This window comes from Tenrec ecaudatus, chromosome 1 (assembly GCF_050624435.1).
Source record: "Tenrec ecaudatus isolate mTenEca1 chromosome 1, mTenEca1.hap1, whole genome shotgun sequence".
Taxonomy (NCBI): Eukaryota; Metazoa; Chordata; class Mammalia; order Afrosoricida; family Tenrecidae; genus Tenrec; species Tenrec ecaudatus.
Genome location: NC_134530.1, coordinates 311,095,203 through 311,121,479, shown reverse-complemented (window position 1 = coordinate 311,121,479; position 26,277 = coordinate 311,095,203). Strand labels below are relative to the sequence as shown.

The following is a 26,277-nucleotide window of genomic DNA, read 5'->3' as shown; positions in this document are numbered from 1 at the left end:
TAGGATGACATTTAGCTAATTGGAATATGGAGAAGATAAATTTTTTTCTTTTTCAATCATTTTATTGGGGGCTCATACAACTCTTATCACAATCTATATATACATCCATGTATCAATCACATTTGTATATTTGTTGCCATCATCATTATCAAAACATTTGCTTTCTACTTGAGCCCTTGGTATCAGGACGATAAAATTTTATACTTAATTCATCCAGGCGGGTCCCGCTCGAAATAAGATCTTCATGAAGAGTTTAGATAAATGGCTAAGTTAACTATGAACAACCCGCTTTGACTGCTTGTTCTTTCTTTGTACCACAGAAGCGTGACCACTTGATTCGAGGGCCTGCTTGCAGGAGTAAGGTCATTTATCCTGCCTGGATGGTTTCATTGTGTGACAATGTAATTATCTTCTATTTAATGAACGGAAGAAGAAAACAGTCCTGAAGGCGATTGAGTCCTGAATCAAATATCTGGCTTTCATGAACACGGAAGAGGAATAGCTATTTCACCTTTCATAGCGTCACAGAACGCTAGACTAGAATTGTGTGCATTCCAAAGCTAACAGGTATTTATTTGGTGGCATATTGCTTTCTACCAATGACATTGTTTTAGCTCCCCATACGCAGATCTTTGAGTGGGGTTAGACTTAGGGCCTCGTTTACCTACAGGGTAACGTAAAAGTGAAGTACATTTTAATATGCTTATTTATTTATAATGAGGGGTCAAAATGGGGATACTTATCGTTAAATCCTCGTCAGTTTCTTGTTCTTCTTAAACATCTAATTTTGCTTTTTGAAAATTGTTTAGTGACTGTGTTGCCTTTTCCTCTTTGTCAAAGGAATATTGGTCCAGAGGTATGTCGGATCACCAAAAAACACCACGGAGGCAGCAGGTCCCAAAATATCATCTCGGAGGCATACAAGAATAAATAGGCGTGGTTACTCAACACAGTGCAGACATGCCATCCCCAGCAGGTTAATACATCAATGTGGTTCCTTCGATAGCTCAGTTGGTAGAGCGGAGGACTGTAGAGGAAACTGTCAGGCATCCTTAGGTCGCTGGTTCGAATCCGGCTCGAAGGAAACCCTTTTTAATATTGCTTCACACTCAGAAAAGTACATTTCATTAAAACATAGTGTTGAAAAGGCACAAACATTTTACACCTCTTCTCTATGTGCACCTATTTAAAATAACTCCGATCTAAGGCATGGCTCTCTAATATAGAAATCATCGGCCTTTACAGCAACTACAATCAGAAGTCAGGGCCAATTATTTTACAACCGGGTTCAGTAGAGTAGCCAGCAGCAGCACAGGTGGATCATAGATTTGATCATGACCTTGGAATCGGGGAAGGGTCTTCGCTTCTAAGGTGGAGTTTGGGTTTGCAGAGGGAAAGGGTGGTGGGAAACGCCAGGTCCTGCTAGTTGGTGGTGTCCATTCTCTCCCTGGTGGTTGAAAAGTCCTGAAACGTTGGGAAACTTTTTTTCCCACCGAGAAGAACGCTTCACTGGCCGCAGCCTCCTAGAGGCGGGACGCCCCGCCCCTGGCGGTTCTCACCACTGCTGGAGAAAATAGATGGCCGGATCACCTTGGAAGAGTTTTACAAAGCGCCTACATTTTGGAGGTGAGACCCAGGCCATTTGCTACACTTGTAAAGACATTAAAGAGGCCCTCGATAATCCGAACGAGTGGGCAATCGATTCTGAATATTTCAAGGTGATGTTCATATACAATGGACTGAAGTGTAGATCGTAAATCCACACGACCGCCACCCGGATTCCGATATGGAAATCTTGAGGGGCATCCCGCAGTCGGTTCTGCTTATTTTAGCGCTGTCTGAACACTAAGGTAGTTCAAAATGCCTAACTCCATACGGAAAAGATCATCCCCACTTTAAAAATAAGGGCGAGTTGATTAGGGAACTTTTTTTTTTTTTGGATCAGAATAAGAGTAAAATAAAATTGACGCAGGCACCTGTAAAACTGGAGAATGCGGGCATCGATCCCGCTACCTCTCGCATGCTAAGCGAGCGCTCTACCATTTGAGCTAATTCCCCAACTGGCCACGCCGCCCCGTATCCTGTACACTCTTTAGTATCTGGAAATAATTCATGACTGGCTACTATCCCAATGTGTGGTCACTGTTGGTAGGTGACCGATAGGATAAAGTGTAGGACTGTGGCCGGTGACTTGACCTTCGGCAAGTGCTACCCCTTTAGGACAAGCGCTAACGTAGTCCAGGCTGCCGGGCGCTGTCGGAAAAGGACCAGTTTTGCCGATGGACCAGGTCGAATATCTCAGATATTGGGCATACATTGAACCTCTGGATTCGTATCGACAGAAACCGGGAACCCGAAGGAAATTGCGGATGCTTCGATGAAGGAAAATTCAACGTTCTCAGCAGCGACTCTCGGCGTTGACTTTCTCAGTATTTCCCTTCCATTCTTGAGCCTCTAAAAATGGCACCAGTTGACGCCCCCGTCCCCGACAAGCAGATTGTGCAGGATCACTTTGGTCTATGAATGTCCCAGGAGATCCGCGTTCTTTATCGCCGCCCTTGGACGCGTGGCTACCAGGGGTGGCCGTTCGGTTAATTTTTCACTTTTTTACTGCTTTCCCTCCACTCCCCTATACACACTTACGTCCCCCGCCCCTTCTAAGGAAAACATCCATAGGAGAGGCGAATACAGTTATGGCCGCAGCTTTAGATCCAAAGCCCATGCAAAAAATACAAAAGTAGTTGCCTCTTTTTCTTTGAGTGCCTGTGAAGAACCAGATCTCAGGTGACGTGTTGGTGTTATCAGAAGCTGGTCCTGCAGGGGAGGCTCCTCTGGACAACCCTAACTCAGCAAATCTTCAAAGGCTTCTTTGCCCGAACTTCCGCTATAGACGACTTCCCTTTATTCTTATATATTTGTTACATTTTTATTGACACCTAACCTTCATATAATCCAGTAGTTCATGTGCTCAGTCATGTCAAGAATAATTGCACAACGATTACCACAATCAATTTTTTTGTTGTTGTTCCCTTGTCTCTGGGTTTATTTAAAAAAACACATTTTATTAGGGACTCATACAACTCTTATCACAGTCCATACATACATCAATTGTGTAAAGCACATCTGTACATTCTTTGCCCTCATCATTTTCAAAGCATTTGCTCTACCACAATCGATTTTAGAACATTTCCCCACCCCACCCCCAATGGTTAAATCAACTTGAAAATGAGCTGCGTACTCACAATCAGTGCGATGCTCCCTCTCCCAAATTGCCTGCATTGTAAAGATGACGTTCGCCAGGAGATTTTTTTTTTTTAACGAGGCAGGTCCATCATTGGACCTCCACTCAAGCACTCCCTCAACGACTTCCCTTTTTAAAGTTTAATGTTTTCTAGTCCGAATTGAATGGGTGAAGGATGATCAAGTCCAATTGAAGAAGGCTAAGCGGTTTTTTGTTCCCACGTCTTTCCACGACCTTGATTCAGCCCTTTCTGTTTGCCTTCCCTTGTGATTTTTCATTGCAATGACAGCTGGGGGGGGGCGGGGGAAGAAGGTAACTTTCTGTGTGGGAGGAAGCCCTCACCTTTCTGCCCTCACGTCTCAAAACGTAGGTGACCTAAACCTGTGAAGAAACCCATCATTTTCCTCCAAGACTCCCGTTGTCATGTGAGTGCTTTGTTCTGTCTCTTCTTTGGACAAAATTCATGCAGACTTCCGCTCGTTCTTTTCCCCCTGTTTCTTTTACATGACTCTACTAGGGAGTAAATGTGGATTCTGCCGCTCAGTGTGAGTTGGCATGCCAGGTGGACACCTATGGCAACCGGGTTGTGTGGAAGCTTTGAGGCATGAACCGGGAGTTTTCTGTTTTCAGCAACAGTGGATTAAGTATTCAATGTTTCGATCTCTCTTTTTCCACAGAGGTAAAATGAAGATCAGAATTATTATTTTTTTAGTTTTTTTATTAATTCAAATTCATACATATATGATATAGTTCCATAGTTCAATCATGACCGGCATAATTGTACATTTGAAGATCAGAATTATTACATTAAAATTTCCTGGTACTTTGATCAGATGTGAAACTGTTGCTTCTCCAACTCCAAACTCACATTTCTTTAATTTGCGTGTGGCACAGGGATAAGGCCCTGTAAACCACACTTTACTACCAGACCCGAACCCTTTATGAAAGAGGTGGACTCTACATCCCCAAAGGGAAACCAGAGGGAGAATACAAGGCTGGAGAAGGGAAGGTGGACTTGCTCCTTCCTCTTTGCTTTCTGGGGCTTCCTGATCCACTATATCTGAATTTTGAATCCTGGCAGAGAGCCCCTTGCTGTATCAGCAACCGATTCCAGGAGCATCCTGGAATTTCACCCCAGGTTTGTTGTTCTGCGGCTTTCCTAGCTGATGGATCCTTGATAGGATGGAAAAGAAACTGACCATTTTACAAGGCTTCCCCTTCAACCTCCCCCCTCCCCCCAAACACCCAGTTGTTTGCCGGTTATTAGGTGAGAAAAGGTTACCAGGTGATATTTCTTTAGTTTCTTAAGAAAAGAGTTTAATTGCTGAGTCAAATAAAATTGCTCTCAATATTTCTAATTGGAAGTATCTGTGGTTGCCATTGATATTTAAATACATGTTTCTAATAATAGAGTTATTGAGATAGCTTACAGAGAAATCCACTTAATAAACTTTTCCTTGCATACAACACCGAGGAAAAAACCTTCTCTTTGCACATGACTTGACATCTTTCCAATCTGTGTCCCTTCCCACATTAGGCACATATTATGGTGACCTTTTGGGGTGATATTGATAGATTTTCTAAAAGGTCACAAGACAATCACGAGGGCTTATTATTTTTAAAGAAAGCTGAAAACTGCCTTGGTGAGAAAAAGCCCTGGAAAGTTGTGGCAAATAGTTTTTTTTTTCCTTTTCACCATCACAATTCACTTGTTCCTTCTTTGAGGGCTGTTCTTGTTATTGCTTCCTTATGCAGCCTTAGCTCATCCACCCGCCAGCTCTGACCTTGTCCCTAAATCATTCTTCATTTTGTTCCCCAAATTCAAAGAATGTTTTAAAGGAAAAAGATGTGAGGTCCTTGAGAATGCAGTGGTGTGAACCTAATACAGCAGAATTTTGTAAATCATTTTTTTGGGGACTCGTACAATTCTTATCACAATCCATCCATCCATCCATCCATCCATCCATCCATCCATCCATCCATCCATCCATCCATCCATCCATCCATCCATCCATCCATCCATCCATCCATCCATTGTGTCAAGCACATTTGTACATTTGTTGCCATCATCATTCTCAAAACATTTGCCTTCTACTTGAGCCCTTGATATAGGCTCATTTCCCCCCCTCCCTCCCCACTCCCCCTCCCTCATGAACCCTTCACAATTCATAAATTATTATTTGTGATATGTTACACTGTCTGCAGTCTCCGCCGCCCTCTTCGCTGCTCTCCATCCCCCAGGGAGGAGGCTATATGTAGATCCTTGTAATCGCTTCCCGCTTTCTACCCCGCCTTCCCGGCATCGCCACTCTCACCACTGGTCCTGAAGGAGTCATCTGTCCTGGATTCCCTGTGTTTCCAGTTGCTATCTGTACTAGTGTACATCCTCTGGTCTAGCCAGATTTGTAAGGTAGAATTGGGATCATGATAGTGGGGGGGAGAAAGCATTTAAGAATTAGAAGAAAGTTATATCGTTGCTACCCTGCACCCTGTCTGGCTCATCTCCTCCCCTCAACCCTTTACTAAGGGGGTGTACAGAGACTAACTTCACATCGTGGTATTTTTGTTTAATAAAGGTCTTTTTTCCCTCATTTTGTAGCAATGTTTTCAAACTACAATATAATCAAAGTAGAAATCATCAGAACTATTATGTTAAGGATTTTTATTTCCAGCACCGTGTAACCATCCTTCGATAGCTCAGTTGGTAGAGCGGAGGACTGTAGGGCTGTGTGCTAGAAATCCTTAGGTCGCTGGTTCGAATCCGGCTCGAAGGATGAAGGTTTTTGGAAACTTCCGCCATAGTACAGAAGACGGGCTAAAATTAACTATGTATTGACTCTTGTTGGTTGCTTCAGGGATATGTTAATTAGCCCCAAAATACACATCTGGAAAAGTTTTTTCTTTCCTCGGGATCGCTGGCTCTGTCCCATCTTTGTTCCCCACCACTAGTGATCACCAAAGGCAATTTTTATCCCCACTACTGCCACTCCATGTCCGAGCTCAGATGAGAAGGTGCTGGAGAAGTCTACGGGATCAAATGATGCTTGCCGTCCAAGAATTTCCCTTTAATTTCTGTTTGCACAGTGGTTGTAACAATGGGCTCAAACATAACAATTGTGAAGCTGGCTCAGGCCCAGACAGTGTTTCCTTCTGTTGCGGATAGATAGGGTCTTCTAAGTCAGAACTGACACTATACTAACAACAACCACGTGCGATTGAGATTTCACTATCCTCTACCGGAGTTCAGCTGGGGGTGGGGCGGGTGTGTGTCAACTGGATATGTGAAGGAGGTGTGGAGTCGGCCAACACAGAGGAGACAGACAGGAGAGAGGTTCTGGTGTAAGCAATCTTTGCTGAGTTCTTCTAAACAGCTTTATTTAGACCATAAAAAGTTTTGCAAACCACTTCATAAAAACAATGCCTTATGATTAACTCCAAAGTCACCCTTATAGCTTCCACTAAAAGACCATTATAAGAGCTATATTTTTTTCTGTCACTTTCTGTTTTCTTCCTGGTTCTTTCCCCCTGTACTGTTTGTCTTATAGGTGACATGCTAGTCTTGACTGAGGTGTTTCAAAAAAATTTGGTTAGACCCATATCCTACTTACTGCCCTATTTCTTGCTCACAATGCTCCTTTCCTGGTTGACTAACTTAACACAATGAAACCACCTCATGTGCTACTTCAAAGCCTACCTTATTCTAAAAATATCTACCAGCAGAGTTAAATGCTTCTCAAATATTTTCCTTCACAAACTCTCCCATAGTAACTGTTCTATTGTTTACCTATGTCTCCTTCATTTTTTATACTCCTGAGGCACCATGGGGGGGGGGGAGGCAAACCCTCTGATTCTTTGCCAAAGACTTAATGTTTCCCATTTTACGTTTTCTATTAATGTTAACCATTCTCTCTCCTTCTATGTAAGCCCCGTCCAAGGTAAAGGGGCGTCAGTTGGGGGAGGCAGGATATAAAGTCCTCTATATCTGGGAGGCCAAGAGACTCCCCCACTACCTAATCTGAATGCAATCCAGGGTTTTTTGGTGGGTTTCATTTTCTCCTCTGACCTCAACTTTGGGGTTTCTTCCTCACTCAGTTCCCACATATCCTCCTCAGAATTCCCAAAGATGTCTAAGCTGTCTAAGCCTCTCCAATGCCTCAGTTAAGGAAAGCCCCGTCATACTGAAGCAAGTTTTAGATCTGGTTTCATTCTTACTTCTCATGACTGCCCTCGCATCCGCTCCAGGTGCAGTAAACATGCCAATGCACAAAATTCTCAAGAATGGATTTAACAACAGTAAATATTTGAGGAATGTTGGAAACCCTCCCTGGGAAGCTCTGCTCTGCAGATGCTCCTTCTACCAGGCTGGAGCTTTACTAGACAGCATGGATGGGATAGCCCACCAACAATTTTGGTACTTTAAAAAATTTATTATTTTTTTTTCAGTCTTGGTACTTTTAAAGGAGTCTTTTAATGTTGAAAATTTCAAACATATATAAAAGCAAGCAGATAGTTCAGTATAATGAATTCTTTTCGTGCCCACCACCTAGATACACATACCTTAAATCCATAGCCATTTTTGCATCACCCCTCCCCCTACCCCCAACTCTCCATCTCTCGGGGTAAATCAAAAGTGTACTATTCAGCTCGCAGTTGCTGTGTTTAGAAGAGGTTGGTGCTCGGATTAAAAAAGAATCGAATCAGTCCCTCCACCCTACTAAGCAATTACAAAGTGGGGAAGGAAATTTACAAAAAGTTTGTCTCCTTTTCAATTCACAGAGCACAGGGGTTGGTGAAACCTCTTCAACCATGGGGACTTTAGCAATGTAGTTGACCTTTGTTTGGGGAAACATTGTCAAGCCCATATCAGAACTGGGTACCAACTTGCCACCTGCGACTGTCCTTTTCAGACTCTAGAGACCTTTATGGAGACAGTTTTCCTCTGTCCTACAGAGTCCCTGGAAGTTGCAATAGGCTTGATGACGGTGGGATTTTGGACCGTCCCTCCGCTTCGTGCCTAGGACAGATTTGAGTTGGAGTGGAAAAAAATGTACCAAGGATCATCGCTAAGGCGGATTCCTGTTAATTAGTAATATAAATATTAAGAAATAAAATGAGCCTTGGCATGGTTCGCGCAGGCTCCCAGCACCAAGTGGCTCAGAAGGGCGTGATGGCACTCCCTGGGGGGGACGTTCTAGGGAGACTAGTCTAGGCTGAGGCTGGGTCCCGTAGTCTGCAGGCAAAAGTGACCCACTAATTATTACTGGATTATGAAACAAAGAAGAAAGAACGGACGAGGTGGCTAAGTGACCATGATGTTAGACTGCCAGTCAAGCCCCCAGGAGCTGCGTATGTGGCTTTGCTTGGGACTGGTCCCCGGTACTAATTCCTACTGTGGAGCTATATGGTCTAGGGGGACTGCGAGTGGCCTGGACCCAGGACTCAGAGCGGAAGACAAATACCACATGCACGTTTCCAGAAGCAATTTCAACGCTGGCAGAACACCTGCGACTGCCATGGCAGTACACCCCACTTTGCATAGGACAGTCGGTCTACTCATAGTACATCCTACAAGGAAAGTGTGGTTTGTTCTAGGATTTCTCTTCCCAGGCTTCTCTGTTTTCCATGAATCAAGTTAGATTGTTGAGAAAAGTTATTTTCTCTCTCTCTCTCTTTTTTTACAAGACTAGATCATCTAAGTTTCTCATGGAAAGGAACCAAATCACTGAAATGAAATCTTAATTATCTGCTGTTAATTTTTCTCATAGGCGTCATTGGCCAAGATATTTTTGAAGAAAATATCGGCATTTCCCCATAACTGTCGTTATGGGTAACTTTCATTTTAATAAACAATGATTTTAAAAATAAATACAATAGCTAGCTCTTTCCCATAGTCATATTTCATAAAATTCTTTCTAGGTGGCTTCATTTTTCACCCATTATGCCATTTCCATTGTAGAGGCTGGGGAAGCTGAGAGCCAAACTCATCAGTAACGCAGGGCAGTATCCCTATACCTACAATTTTCTTTCTTAATTGGAGAAGGAGTTGTGTTTCATTTACTTGCTTCACTATCATTGTGCAATATACAACCCAGTTTTTTAACAAAAAACCCCAAACAAAAAATTTAAACACACACAATCTTCTGATGCTTCATTAGTACCTTTGTGTCTACAGAAAGGAGAATCTTAAAGTTTCCAAAACAATTTAGGCGGTAATCTTGTTTCAACCCTGTTGTTTGTATTTAGAATACCTTTATCATTTATCAGGAGGATGACAGAGCTTTCTACTTCTGTAAATAGTTATGGTCTCAGAAACTCACAAAAGCAGTTCTACCCATTCCCTGGGTCACTATGAGTTGGAGTTACCATGTATCAACCAATGAAGATACTTTTGATCAAGAGGAAGTGCTGAGTGGATAGCAAAGGGAGATAACATATAGGAGAGGAGTGATGGTTCTATATACATAGGGGAGGACACAGAACATTGATCATGGATTTCCCCTCCAAAATGCATGTATAACAAGCATACCATAAAAAGCAGAAATCTTCAGCTTTCAAGGGGATGGATTTTTGCATATTTATACATTCATGTAATAATCACTCAAATCAGTTCAAATGTCCAACATCCTAGGGATTTCCTAGGAATCTGTCGTCTTAAAATAAATCTGAATATAACCCAACTAAGATCATTATTTAAATATTATTTAAAGTACTAAAGATTCAATTGAGTAAGATCCTTGGGTTGCTCAGTTGGTAGAGGACTGACTGTAGGGGCAACATAACAATCCTTGTTCTGGCTCAAATCCAAGTTGGACTGGCTTTTGCTTAACATTCTACTATGGGTATGGACTCTTGTAGCAAACAATCTTCTTTCTTATAAAGCAATTTAGAGAAGAAAGTGATAATTGTGTTAAAATATGCACTTTGAGGAATTTTTAATACACACACATAAAAATCATCCTGTGGGGCACACAAAGGGAAATGATAATATTTGGGTCATCAGAGTAAGGCGGGTCTTTTGGAAGGCTGACTATCCACTGAGTTCTGTTGAGAGGGGGGCCCGAGGAGAGAGACGCCTTATTCACAAGTTGTTCATTTAAACTTGGTTGAAGGTTCGACAGCCCTTCTGCTAATAATGGTACTTTTAAAATAAATTTTTATGCTAATTTCAAACGTCTATAAAATAGTACAATGAACTTCCATTGTAGCCATCACACTGGCACAGACAAGTTTTTGTTTTGAGCTAAGTGAAATGTTTATTTAAGCGTAGAGTAGCAGGTCCCCCTCTCAAGGTGAAAGCAGGATGCCGTCTAGGGAAACATTTCTTGTTCTCAAAATCACAATCCAGGGGGGGAAGAGTGCAGCTCTGCAGATGGTCAAGCTGCTTTCTGTTTAGTTCTTAGTTCATCCTTGGTCTCCTGCCCATTTTCTTTTATCTCAGGCTACAGCTCCATGTGGCCTGGGTTCAAGGTTACCAACAGCCACTCTTGCATGTGTCCCTCATATATCTTCCCTTGTCTCCTGTGAAGCATCTCTAAGATGTGTTCTCATTTCATTCACTGTTAACTGTGCTTTGACGGTGTTTGTGCTAGAATTTAAAAGTGGGAGGCTATTCTTACAATGCTCCCCTAAAGCCGCAGAAATAATGACGGCACAATATAACTTTAGAATATAGTTGTGGCTTATGGGGCAAACGGCGAGAAAGAGGAGGCTGTTAAATCTACAGTTCTATCCTCTCTTATAGGGCCACTTTGAGACAGAACTGACTCGACGGCAGTGAATTTTGACCCGGCAAATGTCATCCTGGGTTGTGCCCATTGCCACCCGCTTCAGTCCTGTGCGTCGCTTTTCGCCCATGTTCAAGCAGGATGAAAAGCATTATGCAGCTACAAGATGAGCAAATTTATAACGATACTCCTCAAACTCGTCCCAGCCCCCTTCTAGAGGACTGGCCCAGTACATGGTGTGCAGAGAGGCACTAAACGTCCAAGCCGCTGGAAGGAACCGTGGGGCTCCGAGGGGTATTTTAAGGGCGCGAATGGCGCCCTCTGGTGGGTACGTGCTCCGCTGACTCACGGTCAATTACGACTAAAGAGGATCGAAGGCCGAGGCTGAAGGATCGGGCACCGGACAAAGACCGGGCTTTTTACACCCATAAATTCGTAAAAGAGTTCCAGTCTCAGAAACCCACGGGGGCAGTTCTACCTCGCTATGAAGTCGGAATCAACTCGATGACAGTGAGTTTGGTTTTTTAGTTAGCCGCTAAGATCACGTGACACCATATTTCCGGGTCGGCTCACGGTCGCGTCTCTCCAGTCCAAAGATTGCAGTTCTCTGGACATCTTCCTCTTCCGGTCCTATCGCTTCAGTTAAGAAGTAAAGTTTGTTTGACCAATCGGATCCTTTGATTCCGCCCCATGCTCTGTATCTTGTAGCTGATTAGGCATCCCACTTCCGCTTCCGCTACACAGCCTTTTTTTTTTCTAGGCCCGCCCTCATGGCCCCCACTTGTCCTCTCATTCGTTTCCTGTCCCATTGGTCCCGCCCCCTCGCTGCCGGGCGTCGCTCTCTGTGCACGTCAGAACGCGCGATACTTTACGGCTGTCGCGCTTCACGCGTCCGCAGGCATGGAGGTGGGAGACTCGGAGAAAGCCGCAGCGGAGCCAAAGCCGCTGGAACCGGGCGACCAAAAGTCAGGGCCGGAGGAAGAAGGGGAAGAGCCAGAAGAGCAGGAGGAAGCCGGCGACAAAAAACGGGTAGTGCCGGGAATCGTGTACCTGGGCCACCTCCCGCCGCGCTTCCGGCCCCTGCACGTACGCAACCTTCTCAGCGCCTATGGAGAAGTGGGGCGGGTTTTTTTCCAGCCGGAGGGTGAGTGCGGAGCCCCTGACGGGTTGGGCACTAGGGTGATGGTTTCTGCCACGCGGGTAGCCGGTTCTAACTGTGTTCTTGGTGCACAGACGGATTCGTGCGGCGTAAGAAGAAAAAGGCGGCGGCCGCTGGCGAGAAGAAGAGTTCTAAATACAGCAAAGACTACACTGAGGGCTGGGTGGAGTTTCGGGACAAGCGCGTGGCCAAGCGCGTGGCGGCCAGTCTGCACAACACACCTATGGGCGCCCGAAGGCGCAGCCCCTTCCGCTACGACTTATGGAACCTCAAGGTAAGCAGACAAGTTTGCTTCCTCATCCCTCGTCTCTAGGACGCCCACGCCCTCTTGCGGACCCCACTCTTTACCAGCTCGCTCACCCTGATCACCCGTTTCTCTGCCCGCAGTACCTGCACCGTTTCACGTGGTCCCATCTCAGCGAACACCTAGCCTTTGAACGGCAGGTGCGCCGCCAACGTTTGAGGGCCGAGGTCGCCCAGGCCAAACGTGAAACCGACTTTTATCTTCGAAGTGTGGAGCGAGGGAAGCGCTTCCTTGCTGCTGATGGGGACCCAGCCCGCCCCAACAGCTCCTGGACTTTTGCCCAGCGCCCCACCGAGCAAGAGTTGAGGGCCCGGAAGGCAGCCCGGCCAGGGGGTCGAGAACGGGCTCGTCTGGCAGCTGTTCAGGACCAAGCACGCTCCAACCTAGGGCTCCTTGCCAGGATCTTTGGAGCCCCACAGTCCGCAGATGGCACAGAAGGACCCTCTGTGGCCAGGGACTCATGAGGGGCAGCGAGGCTCCTCCTACTTTTGGTTCTGCCTCCTTCCTACTACATACTGAGGACTGGACACAGGCAGGCATTTTATTCTTTCTTGGACCAGCAGTCTCTGGTGAAGGCTTAAAATGAAAGCTGTGTGAATCTCCCTGCCCTTATTGATACTGTAGGTGCCAGGTCTGTCTTACTGACTTCTGGTTGCTTGCGCTCCAATCGGGCTCCCCCACCCCCCAAAGCTCACTTCCTAGACCCAGGGATGGGCTGCCTTTCCAACCAGATGGATAGTGGCCCCTTCCCAATGCATTGTGTCTTAATCCCGAAGCACAGGTGAGAGTAGCATCTATATCGAAAAAGCAAACCAGCCGAGGTGATTAGGGTACACCACCTTCTAAATGTAGAATAGAGAAGAAAACTATGTATGTTATACATGCACACAGTCTCAGTCTGCATTTTGGTTTCTAGGAGAGTGTTGGGCAAGTTCTAGTTTCTATTTCCCTTGTGTCCTCTTCACTTGCTCTCCCTGCCACATTTTGACCTCAGGAGCCACCACCTTTTTCTGAGGAATTAACTCATTTCACCCTGTGTGTGAGGGCTTCCACGGCTGTGAGTTTTGGAAACTGACTGCCAGGCCTCTTTTCCAAGGTGGCTTTAAGTGGCCAAACATCTGGCTAGAGTTGAGCATTTACTGTTGGAACCACCCAGGAACGGACTGCTAAACCACCGCCTCAGACACCTCCATAGTCTGCTCTGTCAGAGCCCTTATTTATCCTCTGAAGTCAGGAATTGCCTCTTTCTAGAGTTACAGACCTGAAGCCACCTTGCAGGCGCCAACACTAAAAACCAGCATGGCATATCCAGGGTAGGAGGAGCACTCTGCAAGCAGGTAGTTAGGTTTCAAAGGCACCAGCTTGGACAGTGAAATTAAGTCCAAGGTTAACTCCCTGCCATCCAGTCAGTGCTGACTCCCTGTCCCTATAAAGCAGGGTAGAAAGCTCCATGTTTTTCTTGAGGAACTGCTGTTGGGTTCAAATTGGAGAGCTTGCGGGCAGTAGCCCAAAGCATAACCACTGTGCCACCAGCGCTCCTGGTCCAAGTTTACAGGTAGCCAAATGAGGTCATGTAGGCAAAAGAGGATGCTGTGAACCAGGAATGGTGAGTTGCAGCCTGGCACGAAAAGAGTTCAAGGCCATTAGCAGGAAGCGCACCCAGTGTTAGATGTTTGCACTCTCCAGGGTTGACAGGGTAGCCATGTGGTGTCCTGTCACCTATGGACCAATAAGAAGGCCTTCTCAGGGCCTGGCCACTCGTCACTGACCATGGCCTTTCTGTCTCCACTTGATTCCCCAAATTGGGTGAGTTGGATGCCCAGTTGTCCTATGTCTACTGTTTGTCCTCTGGCACTGCAGAGCAAGTCCTCGACCAAGCATGGTTGTATCATGTATGTATTGCAGGCAGTTCATGAGTTTCCCTCCAATCCTGACACCAAATTTTTCTTCATATAGTTTAGCTTCTTGAATTCACTCAACATAGAGATTTAGTAAGTATGATGAAAGGATACAGCCATGTGGCACACCTTTCCGGCTATGAAATCAAGGAGCATGCCCCTTTTCCAGATAAGTGCCCCTTGATTTAGTACAGGTTCCACATAAGTATAAATAAATATCTGAGATTCCCATTCTTTTTAATGTTATTCATAATTTGTTATCCAGAAAGGCTTTGCATAGTTGGTAAAATACAAGTCAACATCTTTTTGGTATTCTCTGCTTTCAGTCAAGATCTGATGTCAGCAGTGATAGCGTGTACACTCGAGTATAAGCCGATGTGGATATCAGCCGAGGCACCTGATTTTACCACACAAACGGCATTAAAAATGTGCTGGGAAACTTGGCTTTTATGCACTCTTCTGAATCAGCTTTTCTGGCCGTTCCCCGTCATACTGATGCGACGTACTGGTGCATTTTTAATTACCTCCAAAATTTGTCTTGTGTCTGACAATATCTTGTGTTGGGTGATTTGGAGCCCCTCAATTTTGGGATATGCATGAATAATGGATGTGGGATTATAAAAAGACTTTTCCCCAGCTTTGTCTCCCTGAAAGATATGCCAAATATTAGAGGCTGTTGGCCAGCACATGGGAGGTCAGATAATACCCTCCCTGAAGGCAGTCAGTTGCCAGACTACTGTCTGGTGTCCCACCACAAGAGGGGCCCACTCCCTGCTGTTAAGGACAATGGACTACTCCCTGAAGGCTTATAGCCCTCAGTCTGGTCCCTGTGAGTAGAGTTCACCCTTACTGATAATGGTTTACATGGAGAGCCAGAGGACAGGTCAAACCTGCTCAGTGAAATCCAAAGTTAGGCGCCATCCTGAATCTAGGATCCGCCCATCTTGCCACATGTGTACACCCAATACCTCCCCTTCCTATTGTGTGGATACCCCTAGATCAGTACCCCCTCATTACTGTAGTACCTGTAGCACAACCCCTTCCTGTGATTGTTAGGTCGTTACCTGTAATTAGGGAGCTTGTATGCCCCCCAAAGTGATAGCCTTGATTAGCAATAAAGAATCCATGGCTCTCTGCTCTCCCTCTCCCGTGGTCCTTGCTCCCCTTGTCCTCCGTCCCCTTCCCATCTCTCCTGCCCTCCAGTCTCCCACCTCCACGTGGACTACCAGGCGGGGCTGAGGTGAGCATGCTACCATGAAATGTGTCTGACTTCAATCTCCTCTCATTTTCTATGACTTTATTATAATTGTATATCTCAACTGCACAATTGCGCCTATCAAACCCGCGATTCGTTGTGGGTGGCTGGCCTTCCCCCACATGGAGAAATGACAGGGAGATGAAACATCCCCTTTGGAAGTGGGCAGACCTTAGGTGCTTTCAAGTGGGAGCGGACTTCGAGCAGCCTGGTGTACAGCAGAACCAAACAGTACTTGGTTCTGCGCCATTCTTGCAGCCACTGTGTTGATCCGTCTCCTTGAAGGCTTTTTTTCTTTTGCTGATCCTCGTCTTTACCAGGCATATTCTCCTCCAGGAGTTTCAGCACAGGGCTGGCAAGCAGTGTGTGTGTGTGTTTATGTGGCTCTGGTGTATAATAGAAACATTTTTTAAGGATATTGTTCAAATAGTACTGATTTCCTTTGTAAGAATATACTTATGGCTCTTGAAGTTGTGAGAGACAGGATTGGCTCTCTGTCTCAAAAGTGTGCCAGCTCTGGCTGTACTTCCAATGCCGATTTGTTTGTTGTGCTGGCAGTTGTGGTACTTTCAGTATTTTCCCCTGACACCATAACTCGTATGTCTCAGTGCCCTTCTAGTCTTCCTAATTCATTGTCCAGCTTTTACATGCTTCTGAGGCAATTGACAATACCATGACTTACATAGACTCAGATGGAAGCTGTGTTGAAATATTAGGTAAACAGTTTGTTTTTTTTTAAATAAAGATTTCTAAGATTTTGTAGCATACTTTTTTTTAAGTGTTCATAATTTTGAAGCTGTAGTTGCTTTTTTAATTTAATTTTTTTATTGGGGACTCTTAAAACTCTTGTTACAATCCATACATTGGTTACATCAGGCATGCTTGTACATTTGTTACCTTCATTTATTTCTGGACATTTCCTTTTGTTGAGCCCCTTGTATCAGCTCCTCATTTTTTCCCTCCCTCCATAGGAATACTTTTTGACTGATCCTCATAGGTAGAGAATTAAATATTTGCTTGATCTGATATACTCACAAATTCTAGGTCAGGAGAATAGCAGTTTAACTGGAATTTCCAGAGTAGAGAGCCATGGCGACCCCTCAGTTCTAAATTTGAGTCAATTTATAAACTTGTAGTCCCTTGAGTGAAGCGCAGACAGGCCCCCTTGAGAAATGGCTTCATTGTACTACCAAGTAGTTAAACTGGGAACCTTTCTCCTGGATTTAGCCAAAGAAGTCTACAGTTTTTGTAAAAGTGACTTCATTTAGGGAAAAATACTCAGATTTTTCATGCATTACTGGACACTAGCTTTGAATTGATACAAATTCCAGGAGACCCAAAATGAAGTCACTGAGACTCACCAGTTAAAGTGGGAGTGTATAGAATATTAACTAAGGTCTGTCTCAGAGTGGGTCACCAAAGTTGTCCTGTAGTGATTTCCTGTTGGAAGCAACCAGGAAGACAGTATGCAGACAACATTGATATATTGAGTCTGGGAGGTGGGGGCTCCCATGGAGGGAGACCTTCATGTCGGATTGGAGATGCGTCTCACTCACATTCTCCTAAAAATTATTTCCCTCAATGTCTCCACATACTGCCAATTTTGAAGTGATGTTTGCAAGCATATGGTTGCTTACTATTGAAAGTCAACTGCTTGAAGGCTATGCTTAAAGGTTACCTGCCATCAAAAGCAGACCGTCTAACCGTAAGTAGGACCCACTCCTTGCTGATAAGGATCAGAGATTATTCCCATGGAGAAGAGCTCAGAGCTGACCAAGATTAGGCCGCCATCTTGACTCTAGAACCTGCCCATCTTGTTACGAATATATCTCCGTCACATGTATTCCTCTAGTACCTTCCCTTCCTATTGAGTGTATATCCCTAGCTGGTTCCCCTCATGTTACACGTATGCTTCTAATACAACCCCTTCCTGTTACGGATTTGCTTACCTTGGCTTGCATGAGGTTGGATAAACTTGTGAGAGAATACAGAACTCCCTCATTCTGGTTCTGGTCTCCATCTGAAGAGGTGAGCCCTTGCATCATGCCTTGTCTCATGTCTCTTTAATGTACCGCTCAATTACACAACCACCCCTTAGGACCCATCCAGATGCGGGCCTGGACCTCATAATTTCTTAAGTTCCAAAATGCACAATTGAAATAGACATACTCAACAGCTGGTAGAACACCTGCATTGGATCCCTGACGTGGAGTAAGATCTGTTAACTTAGGAAAGCCATATAGAAATCACTCTAACTGCCTTTTTCTGGGAAGACAGTAAACCAAAAAGTAATACTATATCCCTCTGGGGACTTCAGAGATTACTGCCACTATCCAGGACTTGAAGGCTGCAGGGGTGGTGATTCCCACCATTTCCCCATTCACCTTACCCTTTTAGTCTGCCAAAGGGGGGGAGGGGACAGATTTTGGAGAATGACAGTGGAATCTCTTACATTTAACCACTTCGTGACTTCAATTACTGTTCTGGCCAGATGTTTTCATTGCTTGAGTCAATAAATACAGCTCTTGGATCTGGCCTTTTTCTTGATTCAAGCTTTGAGGATCATCACAAGCAATTTGCCTTCATCTGGCAAGGTTAATAATACATACTCACTCTCCTACCTCAAAGATACTGTATATAGTTGTGTATAAGCTGAGTTTTTTCAGCACATTAAAAAAATTATTAGGGGCTGATACAATTCTTATCACAATCCATACATACATCCATTGTGTCAAAACATTTGCTTTCTACTTGAGCCCTTAATAGCTTCTCATTTTTCCCTGTCTTCCTCCCCCCTCCTCATGAACCCTTCATAATTCATAAATTATTATTTTGTCATATCTTACATTGTCCGATGTCTCCCTTCACCCACTTTTCTGTTGTCCACCCCCCAGGGAGGAGGTTGTATGTAGATCCTTGTAATTGGTTCCCCCTTTCTACCTCACCTTCCCCCCACCCTCCAGGTATTGCCACTCTCACCACTGGTCCTGAAGGGGTCATCTGTCCTGGATTCCCTGTGTTTCCAGTTGCTATCTGTACCAGTGTACATCCTCTGGTCTAGCTGGATTTGTAAGGTAGAACTAGGATCATGATAGTCGGGGGAGGAAGCATTTAAGAACTAGAGGAAAGTTATGTTTCATCGTTGCTACACTGCACCCTGACTGGCTTATCTCTTCTCCGCAACCCTTCAGTAAGGGGGTGTCCAGTTGCCTCCAGATGAGCTTTGGGTTTCCACTCTGCACTCACCCTCATTTGCAGTGATATGATTTTTTGTCCTTTGATGCCTGATACCCGATCTCTTCGACACCTTGTGATCACACAGGGTGGTGTACTTCTTCCATGTGGGCTTTGTTGCTTCTGATCTAGATGGCTGCTTGTTTATCTTCAAGCCTTTAAGACCCCCGATGCTATATATCTTTTTATAGCCAGGTGCCATCAGCTTTCTTCACCACATTTGCTTTTGCACACATTTGTCTTCAGTGATCATTTCGGGAAGGTGGGCACCCACTGATACGATTTTTTGTTCTTTGATGTCTGATACTTGCTCCCTTCTACACCTTGTGGTCACACAGGCTGGTGTGTTTCTTCCATGTAGGCTTTGATGCTTCTGAGCTAGATGGCTGCTTGTTTATCTGCAAGCCTTTAAGACCCCAGACACTATAACTTTTGATAGCCGGACACCATCAGCTTTCTTCACCACATTTGCTTATGCACACATTTGTCTTCAGCGATTGTGTTGGGAAGGTGTGCATCATGGAATGACAATTTAATAGAACATGTTCTTACATTGAGTAAGTACTTGAGTGGAGGTCCAATGTCCATCTACTGTCTTAATACTAAACCTATAAATATATGCATGTACATCTATTTCCCCACCATCCTATATAATTATATTTACATTTGTACATGCCTGTATTTAGACCTCTATAAACACCCTTTGTCTCCTAGTTCCATTTCCTTTCCTATTGTCCCACTATCATGCTCAGCCTTCATTTGTGTTTCAGTAATTTATCTTAGTTATGTTGCCCTTGCTGAATCCCTACCAGGCCACTAATTTTGGACCACTTGTTGCTCCCTTGTCCCTGGGTTGGTCAGCACCACCTCCTTACCCCCGCCTCCCCGTCTCCCATGTCTCCCTGGAGCCATTGGTCCTGTTGTTTTCTCCTCCAGCCTGTTCATCCTGTCTATCTTATCTAGATAGATCTGTAGAGATAATAATATGCACCAGGAAACAAGGCATAGTAAAACAATGCAACGATTGAGAACACAACAATGACAATAAAAAATAAAACCAATGACCCATAAAAGAATAAATTACAGAAAAAAATTTTAAAAGAAAAAAAAGCCTGTAAATAGATGAAGGTCTGATTTTTGAACTCTAGGTGTCCTCCAGTCAAATCTGATGGGGTGCCATGCTCTGGCCCCAGAGTCTATTCTTTGCACTCCCTTGGGAGCTCCCTGCTCTGCACCGCCAACCCTCTTGCTCTGCTGCATGCCTTTAGTGTTTTGCCTCGGTGTTGCACGTTCAGCACATTTTAAAATGCCGTTTCTGTGGTAAAATTAGGAGCCTTGGCTGATATCCAGGTTGGCTTATACTCCGGTATATATATTCTTCAACTGTATGTAATAATTTTCACCATAGGGGCTTTGATTACCTTTCTATTCCACAAGATACCATGCTGTTCTATTACACTGGTGACATTATACTGATTATACCTAGCAAGGAAGAATTATCTAGATTTATTGTAAGATATTTGTGTGTTTACCAAAAATTTGTTATTTGAATGCTAGGTGGTGGGAAATTAGTCTTCCACCTTAGTGAAATTCCTAGTAGTTCAGTAATGTGAGAAATATCACGATATTCTTTCAAAAATGAAGGGTAATTTGTTGTATATTTGGCTCCACCTAAAACTAAAAAGGTGCCTGTGATAATTAGCTTTATTGTGCCAACTAGGCCCATAGAAATGTGGCAGAGTGTAATCAGGTTGCAGCTTGATTGAAGGGCAATGAGTTACATGGCTTTCCAAGGCCTGACCCCCTTCTCTCTTCCTGGTGATCAGACCAGCGTGGTGCTGCTTGAGCTAGTTCTTTGCCTCAACCGTCTGTTGCACTATCTGTAGGCCAAGCCAACTGGTGGATCTGGCGCTAGAACTTGAGGCTCCTTTGAGACCTGCTTCATAGCACTGCTGCTGCATACATCACTTGAGCTTGAGGCTGGTGGATCATGTCGCTGTCCATCTGCATGAGTTCAAACTGACCCATGCTTCGGTGTTGCCTGCAGGCAGACTGCCTGTCTTGCCTGCGGGAAGACTGCTGTGTGCTTCCTTGACCTTGGACCTGCAGCCCATGTGAGTTGAAGAACTTTCAGTGTATTAACTGTTCCATGAAAGTGAGTTGAGCTGAGTCTTCTGTACTGCTGTGTGGACTCATTAGCTGTTATGTTCCCTGTCTCTGTATAATTCTATGTGTATAGAATTATATATTATTATAATAATATTATTATATATAGACTAACCACTAAAGCCAGTGATGGAGAGATTGAAGAAAAATGACTAGTACAAATAACGTTTTTCAGTAATATACATGGCAACTATACACATCGTCTTAAGCTGGGCTCTTTAAAGAGCAAATCAAGTGAAGAAGATTTTATATCTAGAAAGTGGCTCACACACTTGAGTGGGCATGTTCAGTCTGAGTCCCCATAGACTAGGGGGTGCAGAAGCTATGAATCCAAGGCCCACTGGCCAGATGACAGACCATCTGTAGGTTCCTAGGATTGATATGCAATAATGGCAGGCCATTAGTTCAAGTCCAAAGAACTGGAGATCAAAAGCTAGATTCAGGATCCAGATCTGCCCAAAATACACAAGCTTTTCCACAGCATTGATTTATCTAGAACGTAGGTCACATGCCCAAGGAGCCTGCCTTTCAGTGGCATCAGAGCTGTGCCCCGAGTAAAGGGGTGCATTCTGTGTTAGGCTAGGGTGTCTAGAGAAACAACTCCAGGGACATTCATGTATGTTTAAGAAAGAGCTTTATAGCAAGAGGAGATTATATATCAAGAGGGCATCCCAACCCAGGCCAACTCAAGTCCCTGAATTCGATACTAGTCCCTAAGTCCCTGTTCCGAGTGATGTAGCTAGATGTTGGTGACATAGACTGGTGACTGGGAAGCAGAAAAATCACAGGCCAGTGGGTGCAGAGTTGTGTGGGTCCCAAGTAGGAAACATGGCAAGGTGCCACAGCTCTCAGGGTTGGCAACAGAGTCCAGACCCAGCCAGCAGGAAGGCCAAGGGAGGGGCAGAGAGGGATTGTCTCTAGTGTTTCATACTCTTATGCCAAAAGGCTTCTGACATCACGGAGGTGTCATCAGGCACCTGATTAACTTGATTAATAGGCTTGACTACACCCCTAGCCAGTAGTGCCTAGTTCACATCATCCCTAACTACTACATATTCCATCCTAATCTTTCTACAACTGATTGTCACAACAACCTGTTATGGAGTTGATTACACCGTGTTAGGTCATATCTTGAGGGATTACTAGGCCTTAACCACCAAACCATTGAGAATCCTGGTCCAGCCAAGTTGACACAGAACCTGTTGCATCAGAATGCACCTGCTCATGCTTTGAGGACGCAAGGATCATCCTATCAAAATGTCATTGGGAAACCTTACCTCACCCACCCTAGAGCCCTGAATTTCCCTTTCATCCTTCTTTTTGGTCCCTAACCTCAAAGAACATTTAAAAGAACAAGATTTGAACCCCTTGAGGATGCCAGAACTCCTAATTTGACAAGGTGTAAATTGAAGAACGCAGGAGTCTATGGGGGAAGGGGTAGATTTCTGGAAACACTGCCTTTAGAAGTATATAGGTCTAGTGGCTGGAGACTATATTAAGAAACAACAGCTTCGCAATTTGATATTTAATAAAAATTCCTATGATTTTGCAACAATATTTTTGATGTATTCTTTCTTGTATGTTAACTTAGTTGTTACATTATTTTGATAGAGGTTTATTTACCATTAACAGACTTATTATTCTGTCAGCTATCACCAGGGTAACCAGACAGCTTTGTCCTTTTGAGCTTGGTAATCATAGTAATTTCCACCCTTTATTAATTGGCATGTAGCTCCTAGGTCCCAAGGAACCACATAAAGTTTGAAACTTTTCTAATTAGGTAGTTATATAACTAGACTCCGTGGGTCTTCAACTTTGCCATACTCATTAAAAGTTTTCAGCCCCATAATATAGCTCATTTAATGAACCCCTGAATGCTGTTTTTCTAAGTAACAATCCTCTATTGAACTTGAAACAGAAGGATCCAAGTTTCCAGTGATCACCTGTTTGAAGTGGCTGCTATCAGTGGACTGACCAGAATCAAGGAACTCAGAATAAACTTTACATTATGTCTTGGCTTCCCCCCAAATTAATCACATATAGTTCCACTCATAATGAATGATAGAGATAATACTATGAATTTGCAACCTCAATGGACTGAATTTCTTTTGAATTTCAAATTAAGATATAAACCTATTAGAGATATCAGTGAACCATAAGAAAAGTAATCAGAAGGGGGAGAGAGGAGGGAGGAGGAGGGTAAAAAGGAAAATGAGCCGATTCCAGGAACCCAAGTGGAAGGCGAATTTTGAGAATGATGAGGGCAATGAATGTATAAGGGTGCTTTATGCAATTGATGTATGTATGGATTGTGATAAGTTGTATGAGCCCCAATAAAATGATTTATTTTTAAAAAGTAATCACTTATTGGTAGAGTGAATTGTGGACATCTTATATTTTGCATATCTGTTGTTTTAAGTTTCTTTAAAATTTCAAGCTCTTGATTAGTGTGTTCAATGATAATAAATTTCGACCTTGGTAAAGTCATTTTATATCTCTTGCTAAGGGACATTCAGTCAGTTCTGACTCAGACACTATGTGCAACAGAACGAAACACTGCCCAGGCCTGTGCCATTCTCACAGCTCTTCTTATGTGCCCATTGTTGTAGCCATGTGTCAATCCATCTTGTTGAAGGCTTTCATATTTCGTGCTGCCCCTCCATAATGTTCTTCTGCAGGGACTGGTCTCTCCTGACAGCATGAGATGAAGTCTTGCCGTCCTTGTCTCTAAAGAGCACTCTGGCTGCACTTCCAAGACAGTTACGTTTGTTCTTTTGGCAGTGAATGGTACTTTCTGGTTTCCTCACCAGCACTGTATTACAAATTCATCAATTATTTTTTGGCCTTCTTTATTTAATGTCCAATTTTCACATTCATATGAAGTGATTGAAAATACCATGGCTTAGGTCAGGCACACCTGAGTCCTCAAAGTAACATCCTTGCTTTTCAGTACTTAAAAGAGGTTTTAGTAGATTTACCCAATACAGTGCGATCTCTTGACTGCTGTATCCATAAGTATTGACTGAAGATGAAAGTGAAATGAAATCCTGGGCAACTTCAGTCTTTCCTATGTGTGTTAGCTTGGGTTGTCTAGAGAAACAAATCCAGTTACATTCATATATGTGTAAGAAAGACCTTATCAAGAAATAATGCTATCTCATGAAGGGATCCCAGCCCAATCTAACTCAACTCCTTAAGTGTGATACTAGTCAACAATTCCTCTGCACACTCATGTAGCTGTAGGTAAGTGAAGCAGGAGGAGCACAGGGTGGTAGGTGCAGAGTCGTGTGGATCCAAGCGTGGGAACGTGGTAGGCTGCAAACAGCTCTCAGGATTGGATGGCCCACATGAAGCCAGCCCTGGACGCACAGTTCCACAGGCAGGAAGGCGAGGGCAGAGAGAATGATTCCCAGTTTGTTCTTATAAGATGACCAGATCCTCAGGGAAGCATTATCAGGCTGTGAGCTGATTGACAGGTTGGATTCCACCCCTACACTTTCATAAAAATTCAAGTAGTCTAATGACTACACTCCTTTTATCATCATGTTAATCCAGCTGTGAGGAGTTTGCTTTTCTTTATATTGAGTCTTAAGCCATACTGACAATCCTTGATCTTCACCCACAAGGGCCTCCATTCCTCCTCAATTTCAGCAAGTCAGGTTGTGTCATCTGCATATCGCAGGTTGTTAATAAGCCTTATGCCAATTCTAATACCATATTTTTATTCATATAATCCAGCTTCTGTACAAATTTGCTCAGCGTACAGATTTTGAATAAGTATGAGAGGATACAGCCCTGACTCACATTTTCTGATTTCATTTTTTTATTTTTTGCATTTTCTGATTTTGAACCATGCAGTGTTCCCTTGTTCTGTTTGGACAACTGCCTTGATCCTTGTACAAGTTGCACATGAGCACAATTCATTTCCCTGGAGTTCCCATTCTTCCAGTTCCCCCTGGTTTGTTATTTTGAATGCCTTCACATAGCCAATAAGACACACGTAAACATCTTTCTGGGGTTCTCTGCATTCAGCTAAGGTCCACCTGATGTCAGCAGCGGTAATCTTTGTTCCTCGCCCTCTTCTGAATCCAGCCCGAACCGCTGGCATCCCTGTCAGTGTGCTGTTGCTGGGTGATCTTCGGTACAATTTTGCTTGCATGTGATGTCAATGACACTGTTCTACAGTCGGAGGGGGTTGCTGGGTTTCCTTTCTTTGGAATGGGAACAAATGTGGCTCTCTTCCAATCAGTTGGCCAAGTAGCTGTCTTCCAAATTTCCCAGCATAGACGAGTGAGTGCTTCCCGTGCTTCATCAGCTTGTTGAACCTTTTCAGTTGGCAGTCCAGTTACTTCTGTAGCCTTGTTTTTGGCCAGTGCATCCAGTGCAGCTTTAACTTCTTCCTTCAGCGCCATTGGTTCTTGCTCAGATGCTGCCACCTGAAACAGTGGACTGTCCACGCGTCCTATTTGGTAAAGTGACTCTGTGTATTCATTGTATCTTCTTTTGATGTTTCCAGCATCATTCAGTATTTTGCCAATTGAATCAAAATTGTGACACGGAGCTTGAATTTTCCCTTCAGTTCTCTGTTTAATATATGCTGAGTGTGTTCTTCAATTTTGGTTTTCTAATTCTTTGCTCAGCAAAGTTAGTTAATCACCACAAAGACAAATACTGTATGAGAACACTATTATAAAAGGGAAAAAAGGTGAAAGAATCAAAAAAGTGATTTTCACATAAAAAGAAGATGATTTTGATGGTTCTGGGAAGGCCAGGGGGAGGGGGAAAGGAAAGGGAAAGGAGAGAATGAGGAGAAAATAAAGACAGAATTTTTAAAAGACAGACACGCACACTTACACAAAACTGAACCAGTAGACACCATCATGGTAAATGGAGATGACTGAAATTGTCAAGGATTTCATTTTACTTAGATCAACACCCATGGAAGCAGCAGTCAAAAAAATCACATAAGGTTATTTCACTGGGCAAATCTACTGCACAAGACTTCTCTAAAGTGTTGAAGAGCAAGACCGTCACATTGAGAACTGGTGTGCCCGACCCAAGCTGTGGTGTTTTCAATCACCATGGGAAAGTCGCACAGTTTCATTTTGTTGTATGTAGGGTCTCTAGGCATATAAACTCATTCAATGGCACTTCACAACAAATGTGCATGGCAACCACGAATGCCAAAAGAACAAAAATCCTGATGTATGTCCTATGAGTTGGAGCTAACCCAAAAGCATCTTAACAACAACATGCTAAGTGAATGGGGAAAAAATTACCCTTTGTACAAGTCCTT

General features: G+C 43.9%; 1 protein-coding gene and 3 non-coding genes across 4 annotated transcripts; 3 read left to right on the top strand and 1 right to left on the bottom strand.

The window, feature by feature from the left end:
- Positions 1–996: 996 nt before the first annotated feature.
- Positions 997–1,084, top strand: TRNAY-GUA (transfer RNA tyrosine (anticodon GUA)). The gene is given in 2 exon segments: positions 997–1,033; positions 1,049–1,084. It is a non-coding gene; the product is annotated as a tRNA-Tyr (tRNA).
- Positions 1,085–1,985: 901 nt separating this feature from the next.
- TRNAA-AGC (transfer RNA alanine (anticodon AGC)) lies at positions 1,986–2,058 on the bottom strand. The gene has a single exon. It is a non-coding gene; the product is annotated as a tRNA-Ala (tRNA).
- Positions 2,059–5,927: 3,869 nt separating this feature from the next.
- Positions 5,928–6,015, top strand: TRNAY-GUA (transfer RNA tyrosine (anticodon GUA)). Its single transcript is given in 2 exon segments — positions 5,928–5,964; positions 5,980–6,015. It is a non-coding gene; the product is annotated as a tRNA-Tyr (tRNA).
- A 5,812-nt stretch (positions 6,016–11,827) lies between these two features.
- Positions 11,828–25,620, top strand: LOC142427971 (activator of basal transcription 1-like). Its single transcript, XM_075533094.1, has 3 exons — positions 11,828–12,109; positions 12,199–12,398; positions 12,512–25,620. Exons 1-3 carry the CDS (start codon positions 11,866–11,868, stop codon positions 12,890–12,892), a joined length of 825 nt encoding a protein of 274 aa, XP_075389209.1. The 5' UTR covers positions 11,828–11,865; the 3' UTR covers positions 12,893–25,620.
- Positions 25,621–26,277: the final 657 nt, after the last annotated feature.

What these genes read in the sequence shown, in the direction of transcription:
- LOC142427971 (XM_075533094.1), top strand. Translation starts at nt 11,866, where the DNA reads ATGGAGGTGGGAGACTCGGAGAAAGCCGCAGCGGAGCCAAAGCCGCTG. An exon ending in GGTTTTTTTCCAGCCGGAGG is followed by an intron (nt 12,110 to 12,198) that starts GTGAGTGCGGAG and finishes CTTGGTGCACAG; the next exon opens with ACGGATTCGTGCGGCGTAAG. An exon ending in ACGACTTATGGAACCTCAAG is followed by an intron (nt 12,399 to 12,511) that starts GTAAGCAGACAA and finishes CTCTGCCCGCAG; the next exon opens with TACCTGCACCGTTTCACGTG.